This window comes from Suncus etruscus, chromosome 12, assembly GCF_024139225.1.
Source record: "Suncus etruscus isolate mSunEtr1 chromosome 12, mSunEtr1.pri.cur, whole genome shotgun sequence".
NCBI classification, from domain to species: domain Eukaryota; kingdom Metazoa; phylum Chordata; class Mammalia; order Eulipotyphla; family Soricidae; genus Suncus; species Suncus etruscus.
This window is the reverse complement of record NC_064859.1, coordinates 41442313-41462573: the sequence shown is the minus strand read 5'-3', so window position 1 is coordinate 41462573 and position 20261 is coordinate 41442313. Positions and strand designations below refer to the sequence as shown.

General features: G+C 49.5%; 2 protein-coding genes across 2 annotated transcripts in view; one reads left to right on the top strand and one right to left on the bottom strand.

The window, feature by feature from the left end:
• Positions 1–12101, top strand: part of FER1L5 (fer-1 like family member 5) — a 72435-nt gene extending 60334 nt beyond the window's left edge. Inside the window, exons 27-53 of the mRNA XM_049784594.1 lie at positions 144–246; positions 764–936; positions 1012–1173; positions 1339–1480; positions 1573–1650; positions 2893–3074; positions 3161–3322; positions 3510–3611; positions 4307–4453; positions 4526–4688; positions 4787–4809; positions 5692–5742; positions 5826–5930; positions 6076–6195; positions 6480–6641; positions 6814–6905; positions 7462–7632; positions 7798–7946; positions 8075–8214; positions 9633–9721; positions 9913–10008; positions 10119–10260; positions 10440–10539; positions 10621–10811; positions 11292–11401; positions 11764–11911; positions 11988–12101. Coding sequence (XP_049640551.1) covers positions 144–246; positions 764–936; positions 1012–1173; positions 1339–1480; positions 1573–1650; positions 2893–3074; positions 3161–3322; positions 3510–3611; positions 4307–4453; positions 4526–4688; positions 4787–4809; positions 5692–5742; positions 5826–5930; positions 6076–6195; positions 6480–6641; positions 6814–6905; positions 7462–7632; positions 7798–7946; positions 8075–8214; positions 9633–9721; positions 9913–10008; positions 10119–10260; positions 10440–10539; positions 10621–10811; positions 11292–11401; positions 11764–11911; positions 11988–12101 — 3417 coding nt within the window. The remainder of the gene's footprint in view (positions 1–143; positions 247–763; positions 937–1011; positions 1174–1338; positions 1481–1572; positions 1651–2892; positions 3075–3160; positions 3323–3509; positions 3612–4306; positions 4454–4525; positions 4689–4786; positions 4810–5691; positions 5743–5825; positions 5931–6075; positions 6196–6479; positions 6642–6813; positions 6906–7461; positions 7633–7797; positions 7947–8074; positions 8215–9632; positions 9722–9912; positions 10009–10118; positions 10261–10439; positions 10540–10620; positions 10812–11291; positions 11402–11763; positions 11912–11987) is intronic.
• A 1765-nt stretch (positions 12102–13866) lies between these two features.
• Positions 13867–20261, bottom strand: part of LMAN2L (lectin, mannose binding 2 like) — a 31554-nt gene continuing 25159 nt past the window's right edge. Inside the window, exons 8-9 of the mRNA XM_049784847.1 lie at positions 15748–15870; positions 13867–15300 (exon numbers count right to left, since the gene is read on the bottom strand). Of these exons, the coding sequence (XP_049640804.1) occupies positions 15158–15300; positions 15748–15870 (266 nt within the window). The 3' untranslated portion in view covers positions 13867–15157. The remainder of the gene's footprint in view (positions 15301–15747; positions 15871–20261) is intronic.

Here is a 20261-nt window from a genome sequence, read left to right as displayed (position 1 = left end):
CTCATTGTTGGAAAAGGACAATCAGTAAAAGGAGATAATGTGTAGAAAAGATTCCTAACAGTGGGTCTTCTCTGGGATTGGGAAGGCCAAGGAATGGAAATCAAAGTCCAAGCAGGGAAGATGAATAGGTCCTTTTTTTCCAGAATGGACAGCCTGTGGAGACTTGGCAGGACATGAAATGCCCAGAAGGCTGGTACATAAAGAAGAACTGGACGGTGGAGCTGAACCATGCAGTGGACAATGAGGGTGCGTCCTCCAGCTGAGGGCAGGACCCACCCTGACTTGACCTCAAGGTTATAGGTTTTGTCTTCACCCCTGGGGGGGCCTCCAGCTACCAAGGACAGGGCCTCACCTTTCCCAAAAGAAATGACCCCCACTTGTTTATGAAGTGAGGTACTGAGGAAGGGACGGATAAGAGAGATAGTGCTCAATAGAAAGCAAGAGCTTCTCCAAAGGCAGAACACACATGTGCCTGACCCCCAGTTTTGGAATACGCTGCTTTTCTGTGCTTGCCTGAGCATTTGGGGGTTCCTGTGATCTATGACCGTGTGGTCTTGCATGGGTCATGGGATGGATATCTCTGGATCTCCCTTCCTCACCCTTGAGACAGCAGTGACCTCAGGACACTTGGTGTCACTCTTGACACCTTCTCCCACCCACCAGACCTGAGAAGAAGCTGCACCCTATTAGACTCAACTCTGGGGCCCATCCCAAAGGTTTGTCCAAGGCCCCCAACCTGGGGTACCTGGTCCCATTCCTACAGGCTGGGAGTATGGAGTGGGGGTCCCACCGTCTGGCCAGCCTCGTATCTGGAACGCAGTGGAGAAGACCTACTACTCCTGCCGCCGGCGCCGCTGGGCCCGGGTGCGCCTCCGGGACCACAGAAAGCTGAGCCCTGAAGAGGAGACACTGTCCTTCCTGCAGCTAGTGAGGCTTGTCCGTGTGGGGTTAGCAGGGCCCAACCTGACCCCTGGAGTTCATAGTCACTCTCTCCCTTCCTCATGACCGCAGCCCAACCCAGAAGAGGACTGGGAATATAGCAACGTCGTGGGCTCTAAGTACCAGCTGAATCCTCAGCCTGAGAGCCGCTTCCGCCGTCGCTGCTGGCATCGCAGGATGGTGCCCAAGGAGAAATCGACCGTTGCACCTATCTTCCTGCTGGAGGGATCCTTGGTAAGGCGCTGTGACCTCACATCCTAGAGACAGGCTCCAACCTGGGCATGGCAGACACAGAGGTTGGAGGTCTGGAGGTTTGGGTGCAACGCGCACGTTCTTGGGCCTGGGAGGAGAAAGGGGGGACTAGGGCATGAGGCTGAGAGGAGACCATTCTGGGCACAGGCTTTGGATCTGAACGAAATTATTAAAGAAGAGAACATAGTGACAGAGACCAGCTTTTCCAGAAAGCGCCAGACTTCCATTAAATCTGACCCAGAGTTTGCTCATTTAGTTAACCTGCCCTTCATCTACTGTGTCTTCGACAGTGAGCCTTAGATCAGCCTTTGCCTCCAAGGGGGGTTTGTGGAGGGGAACTGGCTGGGAGCAAGGGGTGGATGCAGCCTCTTTCTCACCTAGAGCCCAACTACTACCAGCTTTTCTGCTATATCTACCAGGCCAGGAGCCTCATCTCCACCCACATCCTGACCTTCCAAGGTAGGTGGCAAGTACCCGGAGCCTCGGTGGTCTTTCAGCATTGTAAAAAATGTGACAAAAAAAGAGAGTTAAGGAGCCAGAGCAGCGGCTCAACAGTAGGGCATTTGCCTTTCACGAGGCTGATCCAGGACAGACCTTGGTTCGATCCCTGGCATCCCATATTCCCAAGCCAGGAGCAATTTCTGAGAGCATAGCCAGGAGTAACCCCTGAGTGTCACTGGGTGTGCTCCCCCAAAAAAGAGAGTGACAGAGCTCTATATCCTCCCCACCCCCATGGTCACTCATGGCCCTGGTTTGTAAGAAAAAATAATAATACGGAAGGCATAGAAATAGTCAAAGGGTTAAACAGACACTTTGCATGTAGGAGACCTAAATTTGATCCCCAGTGCCAATTTGGTCTTAAGAACAGTGTCAGGTATGACCTCCAAACCTAAAATAGCTACTACAAGGAGGAGCACAAGTCAGGAATAATTTATTTGGGGGTGTGGGCACCAAGTAGTGATCAGGAGCCTCCTGGCAGGCTTGGGAGACCATAGGAAATGCTGGATAGACCGTGTGGAAGGCTGTTCTATCACTGGCCCACTGTCGGGGCCACTCTTGACAGGGCACCCTGAGTTGCAGCACCAATATAGAGTTGGACAGTCTTTGCTGGTTTGGGAATACTAGGTTTTAGGATGGAAAGGAGTTTGACTGGCCAAAGGCAGATGAGCTGTGTGGGCAACTGAGGAGGCACTTAAGACTCATATCCCTTGTGTGATAAAGGAGATGGGGTTGACTTATAGCCTCTGTAGAGACAGCCCAGAGGGTCCTAGGAGACCTTTCCAGGGCTGATTTCAGGGACATCACAGGTGGCCTTGCTTGTGGGGGTGTTCTGGATGCTGTACATTGAGTCTGGGGGAGATTAAGGAGCATCTATTGGGAGCTATGCCTCCTGGGTCTCTGCACCCACACATTGGGATAGCTCAGGGCACCCACTGAGCTGCTAATGGACACCTGGTATGACTCAATGTCCTAAGCTCCTGGTGGTGCTGCTAGGCTCCTTCAGTGATGCCCAGCCCCATGGCAGCCCTGAGGAGTGGACATAAGTAGAAGCAGATGACCCAGATCTTTATTTACTCATCATTTAAAGAGATGCCTTCTGTGGATGTATATCCTCTTTCACTCCATAAATTCTGGCCCAGGGCAGCAGCAGTCATTAGTACTTGGTTGAAGGCTCAGGGGAAACCCCTTTTCCCCTGCCAGGGCCCTTCATCAGGGCGATCTTCCTCAACCACAGCCAGTGCACACAGACATTGAACAGCTGCACTGCTCCCACATGGGCTCAGACACTCATCTTCCAGCACCTGCTACTGTATGAGAGCCCCCAGGACACTCAGGAGAGTCCCCCGCTTGTGATCCTGGAGCTATGGCAGCACGACTCTCAGGTGATGGGCTGGGTGGCGGTGTCAGAATCTGCAGTTGTGGCTGGGTTCTGGGCTTCCAGGTGATATAAACCCACCGTATCCTCCAGGGCAGAGAGAGCTTGTGGGGACGGAGCATGTGCGCCCCAAAGGTTTGGCTGAACTTCCAAAACAGGATCCTGTCTCCCATGAGGTGGCATCCACTCATCAACCAGCTAGGGGAGGAAGAGGGCGAGATTCTGGCCTCCTGTGAGCTGTTCCTGGAGACAGAGGTGCTGACCTACCCCTGAAAGAACTGAGGCCACCCCTGAAGGGTAAAAGCCTGGTATCCTAGACCTGGGCTGGGTGGCAGAGGCTACCCAGTCTCTTTCCAACCCTGCCATCAGCCCAGCCCTCTGCACTGAGTCCTCTCAGGGACTGGGTACAATGCAGCACCTCATGCTTCAAGCCTTCTTTCAGAAACTCAAACAGAAACTTCCCATCTTCAACATTTCCTGGAAGAATGGGGTCTACTCTCTGCCAAAGAACATCCAGCCTGTGATGAAGAAGATGGTCATTGAGGTAATGATGGGGTAGGAGACAGGGAAAAGATGCATGGCCCCGGTCTCCAGAGCTATCAGTCCTTCCTGATGGGTTCCAAGATGATGAAGAGTGGCCTAGTAAAAAACAGAAGAGAAGCGAGATGCTGAGGGTCTGCCTCAAGCATTTCATTATTTTAACTTTGTTCAGTCATTTTAAATCCCATAGAGTATACCAAAGTTGCTTGGCCTTTCCCTTGGGGTATTTGAGAACTGAGAATGTGTGTGGTCTACGTGGTGTCAGCGGTGAACATAGGGGTGCTGAGCTGCACAAATTAGGGCCCTGCCCTGCATAATGCCCCAGTCTGCCATCATTGGAGATTGGTTTGGGACCCCACCACAGGTGAGACGAATATCAGGCAGGTAGGTAGGCAAACTCCAAGATGACCCCTGAGCTATCCTATGGTTCTGAGTCTCAGGAGCTATTTTAAAGCCCAAGTCAACATTAATTCAGGTAATCAAGAGGTGCCTGAGACATCAGGGAGCCTGGCTTCCAGGGCCTTGAGACAGTCACTTTGGGAACTTGCATCTGAGAACTTGAGAGTTCAGACCCACAGGAGGCAGAGAAGTAACCAGTCATAAGGGCAGGAATCGTGGACAGATGGTCAGTCTCCGAGTCTGGAGGATGAGTCCAGACCTGCGTGGAACTTCCCCAGAAGCACTCCGCTGTTCTGGCAGATCCTGGCCTGGGGCCTCCGGAAACTGAAGCGCGTACACTCCCCCCAGCTCTTTGTGGAGTGCTGGCAAGAGACGTTGCAGACCCAGCCCATCCCCAACTTCCAAGCCAACCCCAACTTCAATGAGCCTATCCTCTTCCTCATGCTGGTAAGGAGCCTACTGGCAGGCCCGAGGAGCCTGGCCCTGCACAACCTGACACGGCCTCTCTTGTGGCCACAGTTTATGCCCATGGAGGAGTCCTACATGACGCCGCTCATGCTGAAGGTACTCGATGTCCAGAAGTATGGCCAGCGCACTGTGGTGGGTCAGGCCAGCATCAGTTCCCTTCAGCCCTACATCTGTGACCCCTGGGCTTCTGACTATGTGCCTCCCAAACTCCCAGGTAAGACCCCTCTGGCTCTGCCCAACCAGCCCCAGACACCCTGGCTGCACAGGTGGTGGGTGCCCCTCCCCAAGGTTGACCTTTCTTTCTCCACACAGTACTGTCTGTGAAGAAGCTGACGGTGAGTCAGGAAAAGGCTGCCCCTAGCTCCCCCTTCTTCTTGTCTCCCTCTTCCCCCACCCTCTCCCTTCTGTCCCTCCTCCTCTCCTAGACATTTGTTCTTGAGAGGTTGTAGACCACATAACACTTGACCATCTGCCCCAAGGTAAGGCTTAATTGTACTGCAGACTCGATTCCTAGCACTACCACTAGCTGAGGTTGTTTTTTTTTTTTTGGGGGGGGGCCCACCCAGTGATTCTCAGGTGTTACTCCTGGCAATGTGCTCAGAAATTGCTCCTGACTTGGGGGACCATATGGGACGCGAGGGATTGGACTTTAGTCCATCCTGGGTCAGCCGCTCGCAAGGCAAATGCCCTACCACTGCGCCATCACTCCGGCTCCACTAGCTGAGCTCTTTAGACATTCAAGAGGAGTTAGGGGCATGACACAGGAGCCACCATTTTCCAAGTCCCCCTCCCTGCCCAGACAGGCCTGGTTTGCAGGTTTCTGTTGTTTATTTTGGTTTTTCTTTGGGGGAGCTAGGGGGCATTAAACAGTGCTCAGGGACTTGCTCCTGGCACAGTGCTGGGGTGGTACATGATGGGTCTCTGGGGTCTTTGGGGCAGCAGTTGTTATGCATGAATGTGTAGGTGTCTGGCGCCACTCTGAGTGGTGACTGTCGCACCTCCAAGCCTTCCAGAGATCAGGCTGAAGCTGTGGGCAATAAGAACTAATAAGAACTAAGACTCCCTCACCCGAAGTCCAATATAAGAAGCTCCCAGAATTCCAGGCTCCATGGGAAGGGCATAGATGTATGGCAATGATTCATACACACCCATGGGACCATCTTAGCTGTAGGGAGAGGGAGTGGGAATGCCCCTCTAGTCACGGGTCTGTCTTACAGCTCCTTGGTTACTTCTGTGAGAAGTTTTGGTACAAGGACAGGAAAGCCCAGGTAAGGGAGGCTCTGTTCAGAATAAGGACTCAGTAGATCAGGGAAACATGGCTGGGGCAGGACGCAAGATACTCTCCTCACAGGACAACACCGAATATGACGTGGACTGGTGGAGCAAGCTGTTCTGGGCTACAGGGATTGAGCAGAAGGCCCAAGAATACAAGTTCAAAGATTACTTTGCCCTTCAGGTTTGGTGACTGACCCCTGCAACTGGGACAACCCCAGGCACCACCAGTGGGAAAGAAGATCTGGGGAAGGATCATGGGGTTGGGGTGGCAAGTTAGTCCCTTAATTATTGGTCTCAGCCCAGGCCCATGCACATCCTGCCCGCAGGTGTATGACTGCGAGTTAGAGGCGGTGCCTGGTTTCCAGGGCCTGCAAGATTTCTGCCAGACCTTCAAACTTTACCAGGAGCAACCCAAGGCAGACAGCCCTGCTGTGGGAGAATTTAAGGCATGCGACTCCCCCCCACCCCACTCCTCTGCTGCCTGAGCAGAAGGTGGGGAATGAAAAGCTGGTAAAGCCCTGGCCTGGCAGGCACTCAGCTTCCTGGCCCAGGGTGCCCAGGCCTGAGCAGAGTGAGGAGTAAGCCCTGAGTACCACTGGGTACTGAATACTCCGCCACCATCCTGCTCACAGCACCCTCCACCCCTGCCCTTTCCTGGGCATGCTGGATGCCTTCTGGAGAATCTGAGATCGGCAGATACCACTGACTGCCTTCTCACATGCCCCCACAGGGCCTGTTCTGTATCTATCCCTTTCCTGAGGACCCCAATGTCCCCAAGCCCCCGCGCCAGCTCCGATTCCAGCCCGACAAGGAGGATTTCCCTCAGGAGTGCCTGGTGCGGGTATACATCATTCGGGCCATCAACCTGCAGCCCCAGGATTTCAACGGCCTGGTAATGAGCAGCTCCCCACTCCCACCGCTCATCTTCCCAGTATACTGCTCCCTCATCTCAAGTGTTACCACCCAGCCTGCTAATAGCCGGTCTGTGCCCCTTCCTGCCCTCCTGTGCCACCTGAATCCCCACCCCTCTCCACTTCCAACCCTTCCCTAATTTCTGACTCCAGTGTGACCCTTATGTGGTCCTGAAACTGGGAAAGAAGAGAATAAGCACACGGGACAGATACAAGCCTAACACTCTGGACCCCATCTTTGGCATGTGAGTCACCCTGATTTGGTCAGTCATGTTCTTCCCCACACCGTGACCGGAGGGAGGAGCTCCAGAAGGGCTAGTGACTCTTGCATTGCTTTCTGGCCTCCAACTTTCTAGTCTTCCACAATCTGATCACTTGGCAGATGGGAGATGGATGTTCCTCCTTTCTCCAACGGGTTGGAGGTTGGTGTCCAAGGCTTTTAAGACATTACTTCAGGGGTAGAAAGAGAACTTTAGAGGCTGAGCACATCCAGTATACAGCCTGAGCTTTCTACCTGGCACTTCGTGTCCCCAACATTTCTGGTCCAGGTGGCCCCCGATCATCCAAATGTCAGGTCTACAATGAACACAACTACAAAAAAATCCTAGCTCCCCACCCTCAGCCCCTATTAAAAACTATTTCCAGCTACAGCTAAGGGAAGATTGGCACATGAAAATCCATCAGGATCAGAACTCCATATTCATGGGGTTTGAACAGGGGGAGGAGGAGCATGGATGGGCCCAATGACCAAGATGCTTGGGAAGAAGCCCTATCTCTGCATCTCCAATGCCTTCACCATAGGATGTTTGAGCTGAGCTGCATCATCCCCCTGGAGAAAGACCTGAAGATCAAGTTGTATGATTACGACCTGTTTTCCCCTGATGATAAGATCGGAACCACTGTCATCGACTTGGAAAACAGACTCCTGTCTGGCTTTGGAGCTCATTGTGGACTTCCCAAATCCTACTGCCAGTGAGAGTAAACCTGATCAGGGAGGAACAGTTAACAGCAACCTGCCCCTGGGCCAGGCCTGCATCTGGGGTCCAGAATGGTCCCCATGCCGGTTCTGATCTCCTGCTGCTCACAAGTCACCCTACTGCTCACTCTGCCTCTCCCTTCTCCCTGAACATGCCACAGGTCAGGGCCCTTCCCGTGGCGAGATCAGGTGCCCCCCACTACCCTCTTAGAACAGCACGCCAGGCGGAAGGGGCTGTCCCGGCCTGAGTTCAATGTGGAAGATGACAGTGTACTTTACAATGGGATAAAGTTCCACCTGCAGCACTTTGGTGAGCATAGCCTGCCACCATGAGGCTTGGCAATCTGGCCCATTATCCAGATGGGCTGGGGAGTAGGGTGGCCTACTAGGGAGACAGACAGGAAGACTATAGGCCATCCTGTCCTCCCTCCTCTCCAGAGCCCAAGACCCCTAATCTGCCATATCTGGGGCCAAAGAAAGAACGCCTTGCCCTGCACCTCCTGAACCTGCAGGGACTGGTCCCCGAGCATGTGGAGACCCGCACACTGTACAGTGAGAGTCAGCCAGGTATTGATCAGGTATGAAACTGCGGGTTCTGACCTCTGAAAAAGGTCCCGTTCCTCATCCAAAATGAGAAAGGAACGAGAGGCCACACGTTCACCAATATGCAAGCCCTGGAGATAAGTGGGTTGCAGAAATTTTGAAAATGAGAAATTTGCATAGCACAGCGGTGTTTGCCTTGCAAGCAGCCGATCCAGGACCTAATGTGGTTGGTTCGAATCCCGTTGTCCCATATGGTCAGTCCCCCGTGCCTGCCAGGAGCTATTTCTGAGCAGATAGCCAGGAGTAATCCCTGAGCACTGCTAGGTGTGCCCCCCCCAAAAGAAAGAAAATGAGAAATTTCCACTTAAAATAGCACTTCAGCACTGATGGAGAAGGTGCTCTGCCAGCTCATACTAACACGAGCTGCTTTAGTCTCTTGAGGCCTCTGGGTAAGAGATGTAGTGTTATGACCTTGGTTTGGCAATTAATTACAGGCTGTATTTTTTTCCTCCCCCGGCAAGTAACCCTAAACAGTGTGTGGGGCGGGGAAACTCGCCCGAATTATCTTCCAGACACCAGAATGGTTTGTGTCACTCCAGATTTCTCAAGTTCACGCAGCATTTTAGAAATGAGTTCTGTGCTGAGCATGTTTTCCACATCATTTACAGGCCAGAGAGCCTGAGAACAAATTGAGTAAGCGCTATCAAGCTTAGAGCTAGCAGATACCCTGAGCACTACACAAGAACTTAATCCGTCATCTCACTTGAGGCCAAATCCCAATCAGTTCCAGGTGAATGGTTTGAAAGAAGGAACTTCTCTTCCAGGTGGCACACTTGTCTCCACCCTTTTTCTCCTCTTTCTCAGAGCTCTGTGCTTTGTGGGTAGTTTATTATTAGAATGTGCTTATACAGCAGAGTGATTTGAAATTATGGCTTGATAGTCTTAGTTTCCTTATGGTCAAGGCTATGAGGTGGGACCCATTCTGAATCCCTGTGCAGACAAGCTTTCTGACAGGACCTGATTGCAAGAGCGCTATAGGCCCTAGTAATAACAGCACACCAGGGCCATGGGTATGGCCATGAGCCTCAACCATTACATCACATTAGTCACCCAAAGCAAGCAGGAAAGAGAACACAGGGGTCAAGTCTCTTGTCTTGCACATGGTCAAACTGGGTTAAATGCTCAGTTCATATAGGATCCCCCAAGCACCACCAACAGGAATCTTTAAGCACAGAGCCAGAAGAAAATCCTGACTACCTCTGGGTGTGGCCCCAAAACAAATAAGCAAAAAGTGGGAGCTAGCAGGTAGTTGCTAGATATGCTGGCAGTTCTTTCACTCACAAATGTCTGATATATCTTGCCCTCGGTATGGGCAACACAGCAACAAAGGACCTTGAACTGGGGCAGGCTCCCTAGACCACCATGCTGCCAACAGAATACATCTCCATTGTAGGGAAAGGTGCAGATGTGGGTAGATCTCTTCCCCAAGAAGCTTGGGCCTCCTGGCCCTCCTGTCATCATCAGTCCCAGAACTGCCAGGAGGTGAGTGAGGCTGCTCAGTGCAGCCCGCCCAGCCAGACTCTCAGACTTGTGGCCATGCTCCTCCCCAATGGCGAACCCTGGGAGTTCTTTTCTTGGACACCCTCCCTACTCAACACAGCCTGACTTGCATGGGCATGAAGGGCCATCCTCCCTCCTAAAGTTATAGCATGGTCAGAGCTTGGTAACTGCAGGTATGAGCTGCGCTGCATTATCTGGAAAACGGCTGACATAGAGCTGCAGGACACCAGCATAAGCACCGACAAGATGAGTGACATCTATGTCAAAGGGTGCGGAGGAGTGGCCCCCAAAACGTCCTAGGCTCCCTAAGATTCCTGAGTCTCCCCTTTCCCAAGGGCTCCAGCAAAACCTGCCCCAGGTGAAAGGCCTTCTGCTGCAGGTGGTTATTTGAGCTTGAGAAGGACATGCAGAGGACAGATATCCACTACCAATCTATAACTGGGACCGCTTACTTCAACTGGCGCTTCATCTTCACCTTGGACTACCTGCCAGAGGAGCAAATGTGCATCCTGAGCGAAAAGGTAACAGGCAGGGGTAGGGGACACGGTCGGTCGGTGTCTCTCTCTCTCTCCCCCCCCCTCACCCCTCACCCTCCCTCCTCTCAAAGCTGCCCTAGAACACACAGATGATTTCATTGAACAGCAGTGGTGCCAGAGTCCCAATAGGCAGGCCCATAATACACCTTCCTACCCTCCTCCAGGATTATATTTGGAGCCTGGACCCCACATTACACAAATTCCCAGCCCGACTCATCATCCAGGTCTGGGACAATGATTTCTTCTCCTCTGATGACTTCCTAGGTAAGACCCTGCCTGGGGCCTAGGACCTCAGGACCCAGGACAGGACACACTTTCTTGCTGATGGCATTTCTCTGCGCTTAGGGATTCTGGAGCTGAATCTCTCCAACATGCCATTCCCAGCCAAGCATAGCAGGCAGTGTTCCATCAAGATGCTGAAAGAGAACCCCAAGTGGCCCTACTTTCAGTCCAAGCATTTTTCCCTTTTTAAGAAGAAGATTGTGACAGGATGGTGGCCTTGCCAAATCATGGAAGATGACAAATGGCATATGTCGGTAGGCACCCAGGAAAAGTGTCACTGTGGGATGCCATGAGTCATGACTGTCATGGCTCTCCTGTTTCCCGCCTGTAGCTAGAGAGTGAGCTCCAGTGGGCCGGAGCACATGCTCAGTATGTGGGAATCCTGGGTTCAATCCCTGGTGCTACATGATCCCTAGAGAACCACAAATAAAGGCAAGCCCTGAGCTCCAAGCCAGGAGTGGCTATTGAGTACCACCAAGTATGGTGCCTAAACAAAACAAAAGTTTATTTAATTTATTTATTTATTTATTTATTTTTGGGTTTTGGGTCATACCCAGCAGTGCTCAGGGGTTACTCCTGGAAGGCTCGGGGGACCATATGGGATGCCGGGATTCAAACCACCGTCCTTCCATATGCAAGGCAAACGCCTTACCCTCCATGCTATCTCTCCAGCCCCAAAAGTTTATTCTTAGTTCACAAGCTGAACTTAGCCTCTCTCCTCCTGATGTTTCTAGGGTAAAATAAAGATGACACTGGAGTTGTTGACAGAGAAGGATGCTTTACTCAAGCCTGTGGGCCGAGGCCAGTCAGAACCCAACCAGTACCCTACACTCTATCCTCCCATGTAAGGTTCTGTTTGCATAGTGGGAGGGGGGTCTACAAATAAAGGGAACATAACACTCCACTTCTACACTTGATTAAGAGAGGATAGAGGGGGCTGGAGAGATAGCATGGAGGTTAAGGCGTTTGCCTTGTTGCATCAGAAGGATGGTGGTTCGAATCCCAGTATCCCAATATGGTTCCCTGAGCCTGCCAGGAGCGATTTCTGAGTGTAGAGCCAGGAGTAGCCCCTGAGCGCTGCTGGGTGTGACCCAAAAACCAAAAAAAAAAAAAAAAAAAAGAGAGAGAGAGAGGATAGAGAAAGGGGAGGGGCAGAGAAAAGGCACAGGAAGCCCTTCGCTTTCTGACATCTCTACTTATGAACAGACGGACTTCCACCATACTCAAATGGCTTCAGACACCTTTTCAAAGTGCCGGTTATATTTTATGGAGACGCTACCGATACAAATTCCTTATCATCTTAGTCCTATTGATTTTAGGGCTTTTGATATTCAATTTCATCTATTCTGCTCCGGTGAGTGAAAATCATGGGGACAAGGATGAGGCACTGGTAGCTCTTGGAATTGCTAGCTGGTGCCTCTTCTCTCCAGAACTATTTGGCTATGAACTGGATCAAACCTGAAATTCGGATGATTAGTTCCAGTAACCTAGAAAATGGTGTGGTCATCAAAGAATCTCCCCCAACCTCTGCGGCCAGCATATGAATTTCAATTCTGTAAGCAGACCAGCTCAGATCCACCCCCCTCCTAGATGAAGTGTCCATGTTGCTTATCTTTCCTCCTACCCAGCAGCACTCCCCATGGTTTCCAAAAAGCTCCTGTTTCTGCCTTCTAAGATGAGCAGAAGAGCCTGGGATATCCTGGATATTCTGTTCCAAAATCATTTCCAACAAGATGGGCAGAGTTGTAATTTTTCTGAAAACAAAATAAACAAGTTTTATAATACGGCTGCCTTGTAATTTGGGGTCAGGGGTGGAGGAGCCTGTGTGGAAGTCTGGAATTTCCAGTCTTTCAGACAAGACTCTTGGGAATAATGTGCTCTTTCTGTACCACCTCTAGTCTCTAGGTATCTTCCCTGTTGAGAGGTTCTGAGCCACTGGGACAATGGAAGGTTAGGGGATTTAGGAGAATAATGCCTCCAGGGAATAAACAAACCAACTCTCAACCCAAGTGCAAAGCCACAGCATGGGCCAGGTACCTCATTCTTGAAATCACACTTCAGATCACATGTCCCCAATCTTGGGTCCACAATTTTTGGACAAACAGCGCCAGCTGGAACAGGGTTGCAGCCTTGCACCAAGGACTTCTGTAGGATGATTTCATGGCTTCCACACCCTCTTTAAAATAACTTCAGTGGGGCTGGGGTGATAGCAGGCAAGGTGCTTATCTGGCATGCAGTCGAACCAAGTTCAATCCCTAGCACCCCATATGGTCCCCTAAGCCACCAGAAGTGATCCCTTAGCAGACCCAAGAGTAAGCTCTGAACAACCACAAATGTGGCCCAAAAACAAAAATAAAAAATAAAAAGCCTCAAGGGAGACCAGAGACAGTTCACCAGGTTGGATCATAGATTTTGTATGCAGTAGGCCCACATTTGCCCCCTAGTACATGGTCCCCCGAGTGACTCCCAAACACTGAGCACTACCTTGTGTGACCCCCCCCCCAAAAAAAAGTTTCCTACTGAAGCACATAAGTTGCGTGTAGGAGTCCTGGATTCTATCCTGACAGTGTAAGATTCTTCAATATTGCCCAAGCACTGAGTGGGGAGTAGCCCCTGAGCACCATTGGTATAGTCCTGAAATAAATACAATAAGAAAATACAGAGTCTGCAAGAGGTCAGCACTGGAAAAAGAATCCTTAAACAAAATGTTCATTTGATTACAAAAACATACACTATGATGAGAGCACACATAAATCTGCTCACAAACATCCCTTCCCTCACACATCACACTGTATGAAATCACCTGTAAATCTGCTCACATACATCACACAGACACACACACACCATATACAACTCCATGACATTTCCCCATATATCTTATCTTACACACATGAGCACATGCTATGCCTTGAAGAGATCACCCATGTTTGATCATACACATTCCACTCCATGATGTAACACCTTTCCATCCCTGCAGGGATTGACTTAATCTCTCCTGGAACTCAAAAAAGACAAAAAGTAATTTGACTTTTTAAGTATTACTGGCTCCTAAGACCAATTTCAAGGTCACAGTATGTTTTCTGACACTTATCTCCAGTTAATTCTATCTGCAGAACATGACAGCCTGTGATGAGCATGTGAAAGACAAAAAATGACCAGATAGAAACTCAGACCAGCCCCAGGTCTTTTCCTTCTGGATAGGAGCTCTGGGCTTTCTCAGCCCAGGAGAGTGCAAAGCTTGACAAACTTGACTATCAGAGAAAAGGCCTGAACTTCCAAACCTCTCCCAGGAGGAAGGACACTGAAAAATTTGTTTTTTTTCATTCACCATTTAAAGAATTTCCTTTTGACTACAAAAGTACTAAGTGGGCAAGTTCAGAATCTCAGGCCCTTGATGGAGATAGTCGGCAACTGTGACCATAAGTAGACAACTGAGCAGTGATGCCCAGTAGATAAGATGGTAGAACCCTGAAGGATCATATTCAGGCTCTGCAGCTCTCACCCTCCAGGTGTCAAGTGAGCATATTTCAGATGTGTAGTGCCAAGACAGTGACTGTGTCTTATTCACTAGGAAAAAGAGAGGCCAGAGGCATATCCAAGTGAGTCTCTATGAAAGCAGCTTCCTCACATTTGTATCCCTCAGAATGAGATTTCTAAAATCATGAAAAATACAAACCATGCAGCAAAACAGGCACCAGCAAACTCCTAATCATCTCCACATGGTCGGACACTTGGTGACTCTTCCTTTAGGTGGCTTACATGAAGTCAGTCATTTTCACAGCAGAGAGTACACCAGAGAGCCCAGAATCGCACCACAAAACACACTAGAGCAGGGAGCCGTTGTGCTGAGGGCTGCCGAATGAGCACAGGTAAGGCAGGTAAGGTGTGGGTGGGTTTGTACTAAGACTCAAAGTCCCACCAGAGAGTCTTTTCCACTCGCCTTGCATTGGAGGACAACGAAGAGGGGAGAAGAAGGGGAGGCAGGGAAGTTCCTGTAAAGCCATGGCTCTACAGAAAACCCCTTAGATAAAAAGAGGTTTTGAAGAAAAGCAAAGAGATGACTATCAGGGATGAGGTTTTCTACTCCTCGCAGGTTTAAAACTAAGCACAAAGGCCCTTGGAGCCTATCAACAAGGCATCGTGAGCTTGTTGAGGTTCTTCTTCTTCTTTTCTTTGGGTTTTGGGGCTACACCTGGTAGTGGTTCCAGGGGTACTCCTGGCTCTGAACTCAGGTATCACCATATGGCAGGCTCAGGAGACCATATGGGATGTTGGGGATTGAACCCAGGTTGGCCACGTTCAAGGTAAGCACCTTACCCACTGTACTATCTCTCTGGCCTGCTCTGAGGTTCTTTCCTGTAATGCTGGCATTTTGTCAACCTCTCCTCTCCCCATTCCTCTTCTTTCCCAAGTGGAAGGATTTCAGGGAGAAAGCACAGCAGCCATGCCCTGGGGTGGTTGGGCTTCTGGAACCAGAGTCAGATGTTCCCCAACCTCTGAGGATGCAGTGTCTTTGCCTTCTTGGATCCATGGACAGAGCAGTCCCTGAACAGCTGCTGAAGACTGGAGGCCACTACAGAAGCCACCAAAGCAGGAGGGTTCAGTAGAAACGTTTGCGGCTCTGGTCCTGCCACTTGTTGTAGAGTATGATGCCAATGACAATGGCAAATACGGAGAACACCAGTGAGAAAAAGACGATGAGGAAGAGAGCCAGTCCACCTAGGGGTGGCAGAGGGGCTGTCACTGGGGAAGCAGGAGAGAAGTAAATCAGAGCCAGGGCACTCAGTCTCGTTTGACCAACCAGCTTTCAATCCCCTTGTTTCTGACGCCAATTTCTGGAAGCCAGAGCTTAGAACCCCCCTCCATATACCTCCATGTATAAACTCAGGCAGTGGAATTTCAACCATAGGGCCTCAATCTGCTGTGGAAATAGTCCATCAGACAGTAATTGCTATTTACTACATGGATGCCTAAATGCCGTGACATCACTCATGTCACTATGTTATAGTGTGCAAATATTCTTCTGTAACTAAAAGATAAGGGGGGAAATGAAGGTCTGTTTCCATGTTCTTCACAGGAAGAAGACAGAGCCCTCAAAGCTAGGGGGGTAAAGTTACTCCGACCTCCCAGCACCATGCCCTCCCATCCACCCAAGCCATGGTTCCATCTACTATGCTCCCACACACTCACAATCATGAGGTAGTTTCAAATTGTCTACTGAAGGCAAAAATACATCCCGATGCAGCTTCTCTTCTTCTGAAGTTCTCTCTACTGTCAGCTCAAACAACTTTAGGGAAATAATGTCATGATTATCTAGAGAATAAAAGAATAAAGATTACTCAAGTCACTTCAAAAAACAAGTACCTTAAAGTAGCCTGGCTCAAGCCTCTGATTCACAGTTAACTAATAGTAGTCTTGAACAAAGCAATTAAGATGCAAAGAAATGAGAGCTCAGGGTCTCAAGAGCACTTTCCTTGCAAGTGTATGGGCATAAGTTCAGGTGTCTGGTGTCCCCCATGCACTGAGTAAGCACAAGTTCTGCAGTATGAGATCCCTGGCAACACAAGCCATTTTCAACCATACTAGTTGGGATGTGTGAGAACTGGAACAGGAGTGTGACATATACCCTTCCCCTAAAGAAGCACCACAACAGGGGGCCGGGGAGGTGGCGCTGGAGGGAAGGTGTCTGCCTTGCAAGCGCTAGCGTAGGACGGACCTCGGTTCGATCCCCCGGCGTCCCATATGGTCCCCCCAAGCCAGGGGCGATTTCTGAGCGCATAACCAGGAGTAATCCCTGAGCGTCAAACAGGTGTGGCCCAAAAACCAAAAAAAAAAAAGAAGCACCACAACAAAAACCAGGTGCGTGAGTCTTGATGAGCACCAGGGCCAGAACTTGTGTGCCTCAATTAGAGAGGGTGCCCTCCCTGTGCAAGTACTGCAGCTAAAGGAGTACAGAAGCTGTGGCCAAATCCCCATGTTGGAGTTCCACAAGCATATCAGCTTACGGAATGCCACCATAGACAGGTGTGGGCAGCCCCTGTCAACAAGAATGCAGGGAGTCAGGGAGAGAATAAAAAAAAGGGCTGGATGGGGCCGGGAAGGTGGCGCTAGAGGTAAGGTGTCTACCTTGCAAGCGCTAGCATAGGACGGACCACGGTTCGATCCCCCGGTGTCCCATATGGTCCCCCCAAGCCAGGAGCGATTTCTGAGTGCTTAGCCAGGAGTAACACCTGAGCATCAAACGGGTGTGGCCCCAAAACAAAAAAAACAAAAAACGGGCTGGAGTGATAGTATAATGGGTTGGGTGTTTGCCTTGCACGCAGCTGACCCCGGTTAAATCCCCAGCATCTCATATGGTCCCCTGAGCCAGCCAGGAATGATTCCTGAGCTCAGAGCCAAAAGTAATCCCTGGGCACTGCTTGGGTATGGCCCCAAAACCAAACAACAACAACAACAAAGTACAAGTGAGCAGATATTGAAAAGGAAAATAGGGGCCGGGAAGGTGGCGCTAGAGGTAAGGTGTCTGCCTTACAAGCGCTAGCGTAGGACGGACCTCGGTTCGATCCCCCGGCGTCCCATATGGTCTCCCCAAGCCAGGGGCGATTTCTGAGCTCATAGCCAGGAGTAACACCTGAGCATCAAACGGGTGTGGCCCAAAAACCAAAAAAAAAAAAAAAAAAAAAAAGGAAAAGGAAAATAAAAACAAATGAGGACCAGGCAGTCAACACAAAGGGTTGAAGAATATGCTCTGGTTGCAGAATCCTGGGTTCAGTCCTCAGTCCAGTCCTCCCTGAGCACCCCTAGAAGTGAATGCCTCCCAAGCATGGACTGTGGAGTATCTCTACCCCTTCTCCCTGCACTATCAGGTATGACCCAAAAACAAAGAGTAAGATATAATTTGTATATATTTTTGGTGTTTCTAAAAATGGATTTAGCATTAGTTTACATTATAGATTATAAGGATAGTTTGAGACCAGAGCAATAACACAGCAGGTAGGGCACTCGCCTTGCACGCGGCCTTGATTTGATCCCTGGCATCCCATAGACTGGTCCCCCAGAGCCTGCCAGGAGTAATTTCTGAGAACAGAGCCTAGAGTAAACAGTGCACCACCAAAAGTGGCCCAAAAACAAAAATAAAAAAAGTATAGTTTAACCTCTATGTATGTAGGATTCATTGCAACCAAAGTTCCAATGCCATTCCATCCTATTATCCCTCTAGCAATCACTGTAGCTTTCACCGAATATAGAAGCTAGTTTTGTTTTTCTGTGTGTGGTTCTTTTTTGTTTTGTTTTTTGTTTGTTTTTTTGTTTTGTCTTTTTTTTTTTTTTTTTTGGTTTTATGTCAGTTTTTGTTTTGTGGCCACACCTAGTGGTGATTTGGGATTTTTTTTCCTGGCTCTACACTCAGGGATCAGTCTAGATGGTGCTCAGAGGACCAGATGTGGTATTGGGGATAAAAGTGGGTCGACCACATGCAATGAAATTGTCCTACCTGTTGTACTATCTCTCCAGCCCCTTTATGCCATTTTGTTTGCCTTAGTCATCCACATTCCCCACCAGTAATTGTCTTTTGTTTGTGTTGTTTTTGTTTGGAGCCACACCTAGCACTCAGGAGTAATCAGAGTTCAGGAGTTACTCCTGGCTCTGCGCTCAGGAATTATGCCAGGCAGTGCTTGAGAGACCAGATAAGATGCAAAGGACTGAACCCAGGTCATCTGCATGCAAGGCAAATGCCTTCCCTACCCTCTGTACTATTGATCTGGCCCCATCCTTGCTTATTTTACCTCAAACTCCATACACTATCTGATATAGAGTAGTTAGGAACAAATCACCACTGAAAAGAATATCAGAAGGTTAAGTGCACAGGTCTGCAAAAGTTGAAAGCTCAAAGGACAACGCTTAAGACAAGGGAACTTCCAGCATGAGTCACAGATAGAGACAAGCAACCTGTGTCTCCTGAACCTGTTCCACGGTGAGTTGCAGCCAACATGCTACCTGCCCACAGTACTGTCAGTGCCCAAATAAAACTGTCCAAGTGAAAGTTCTGAGGCTAGAACCAGGGCAGGGCAGGAATACTACAGGAGGACAGAGGAGAACTTTCTGGGTCTTTTTCTTTTGTTCTGTTTTGGGGCCACACTCAGTTGTGCTCAGGGCAAACTTCTGCTCTGCACTAAGGGATCACTCTGGCAAGGCACAGAAGACCACATGCAGGCTGAGCACTGAACCTGGTTGGAAAGCATAAAAGACAACTGCCCTACTCACTACACTATCTAGTCCCTCTTTTTACTTTTGTAAATAGGGATCACACCCAGAAGTGCTGGAAAGCAGGGTGCAATGGGAGTGAGGGACACTTCAGGCAGAATTTGACCTGGCATAGGCTAGCAGTGCTCAGGGACCATCAGGGCACACAAAGGGGGCACAAAGGGGTTACAGTGCTAGAAATCAAAGCCAGGTCCTTGAACATCCTAGAAATATATTCTACCATCTTTTGGGTATAAGAAGAAAAATTTTTTGCTGCAATAGAAAAATCAGCATCCATGGGGCCGGGAAGGTGGCGCTAGAGGTAAGGTGTCTACCTTGCAAGCGCTAGCATAGGACGGACCGCAGTTAGATCCCCCGGCGTCCCATATGGTCCCCCTAAGCCAGGGGCGATTTCTGAGTGCATAGCCAGGAGTAACCCCTGAGCGTCAAACGGGTGTGGCCCAAAAACCAAAAAAAAGAAAAGAAAAGAAAAGAAAAATCAGCATCTTATACTATGCCTCTAATGTTTAAGGAGTTACGTAAGTTTTATGGCTTTAAATTGCCTTGTGTGCTGTTAAGAAATATTATAATGTGTTACAATCTGGGGACTTGAGGGACAAAGTAATTGTACATGGATTCTGTTTTATTTATCTTAATGTTCTTTGACTGAAAGTTCAAAGTTAAGATATCAGCAAGGGGACTTCTTCTGAGAATTATGTTATGGGTGATTGTCCTTCCACTGGAACTTTACCTTGTCCTCTTCCTTTGCATCTTTGTTCTCATAATTAAAAATAAAAAAAAAATTAAGGGGCCGGAGAGATAGCATGGAGGTAAGGTGTTTGCCTTTCATGCAGGAGGTCATCAGTTCGAATCCCGGCGTCCCATATGGTCCCCCGGAGCATATTTCTGAGCGTGAAGCCAGGAATAACCCCTGAGCACTGCCGGGTGTGACCCAAAAACCACAAAAAAATAAATAAATAAATAAATAAAAATTAAAAATTAAAAAATTAAAAAAAAAAAGAAAAGATAAATCATCACCTGGGGCCACAGATAAGAATACAGTATATAAAACACTTGTCTTGCACACAGCTAGCTTCGATTTAATTCCTGGAATCCCATATAAGTCCCCAGAGCATCACCAGGAGTAATCCCTGAATGCAGAGTCAAGAGTAAACCAAGCTTGGGCCGGAGAGATAGCATGGAGGTAAGGCGTTTGCCTTTCATGCAGGAGGTCATCGGTTCGAATCCCGGCGTCCCATATGGTCCCCCGTGCCTGCCGGGAGCAATTTCTGAGCATGGAGCCAGAAGTGGCCCCTGAGCACTGCCGGGTGTGACCCAAAAAAAAAAAAAAAAAAAAAAAAAAAACACAAGAGTAAACCAAGCAGGCCCGGAGAGATAGCACAGTGGCAATTGCCTTGCAAGCAGCCGATCCAGGACCAAAGGTGGTTGGTTCGAATCCCGGT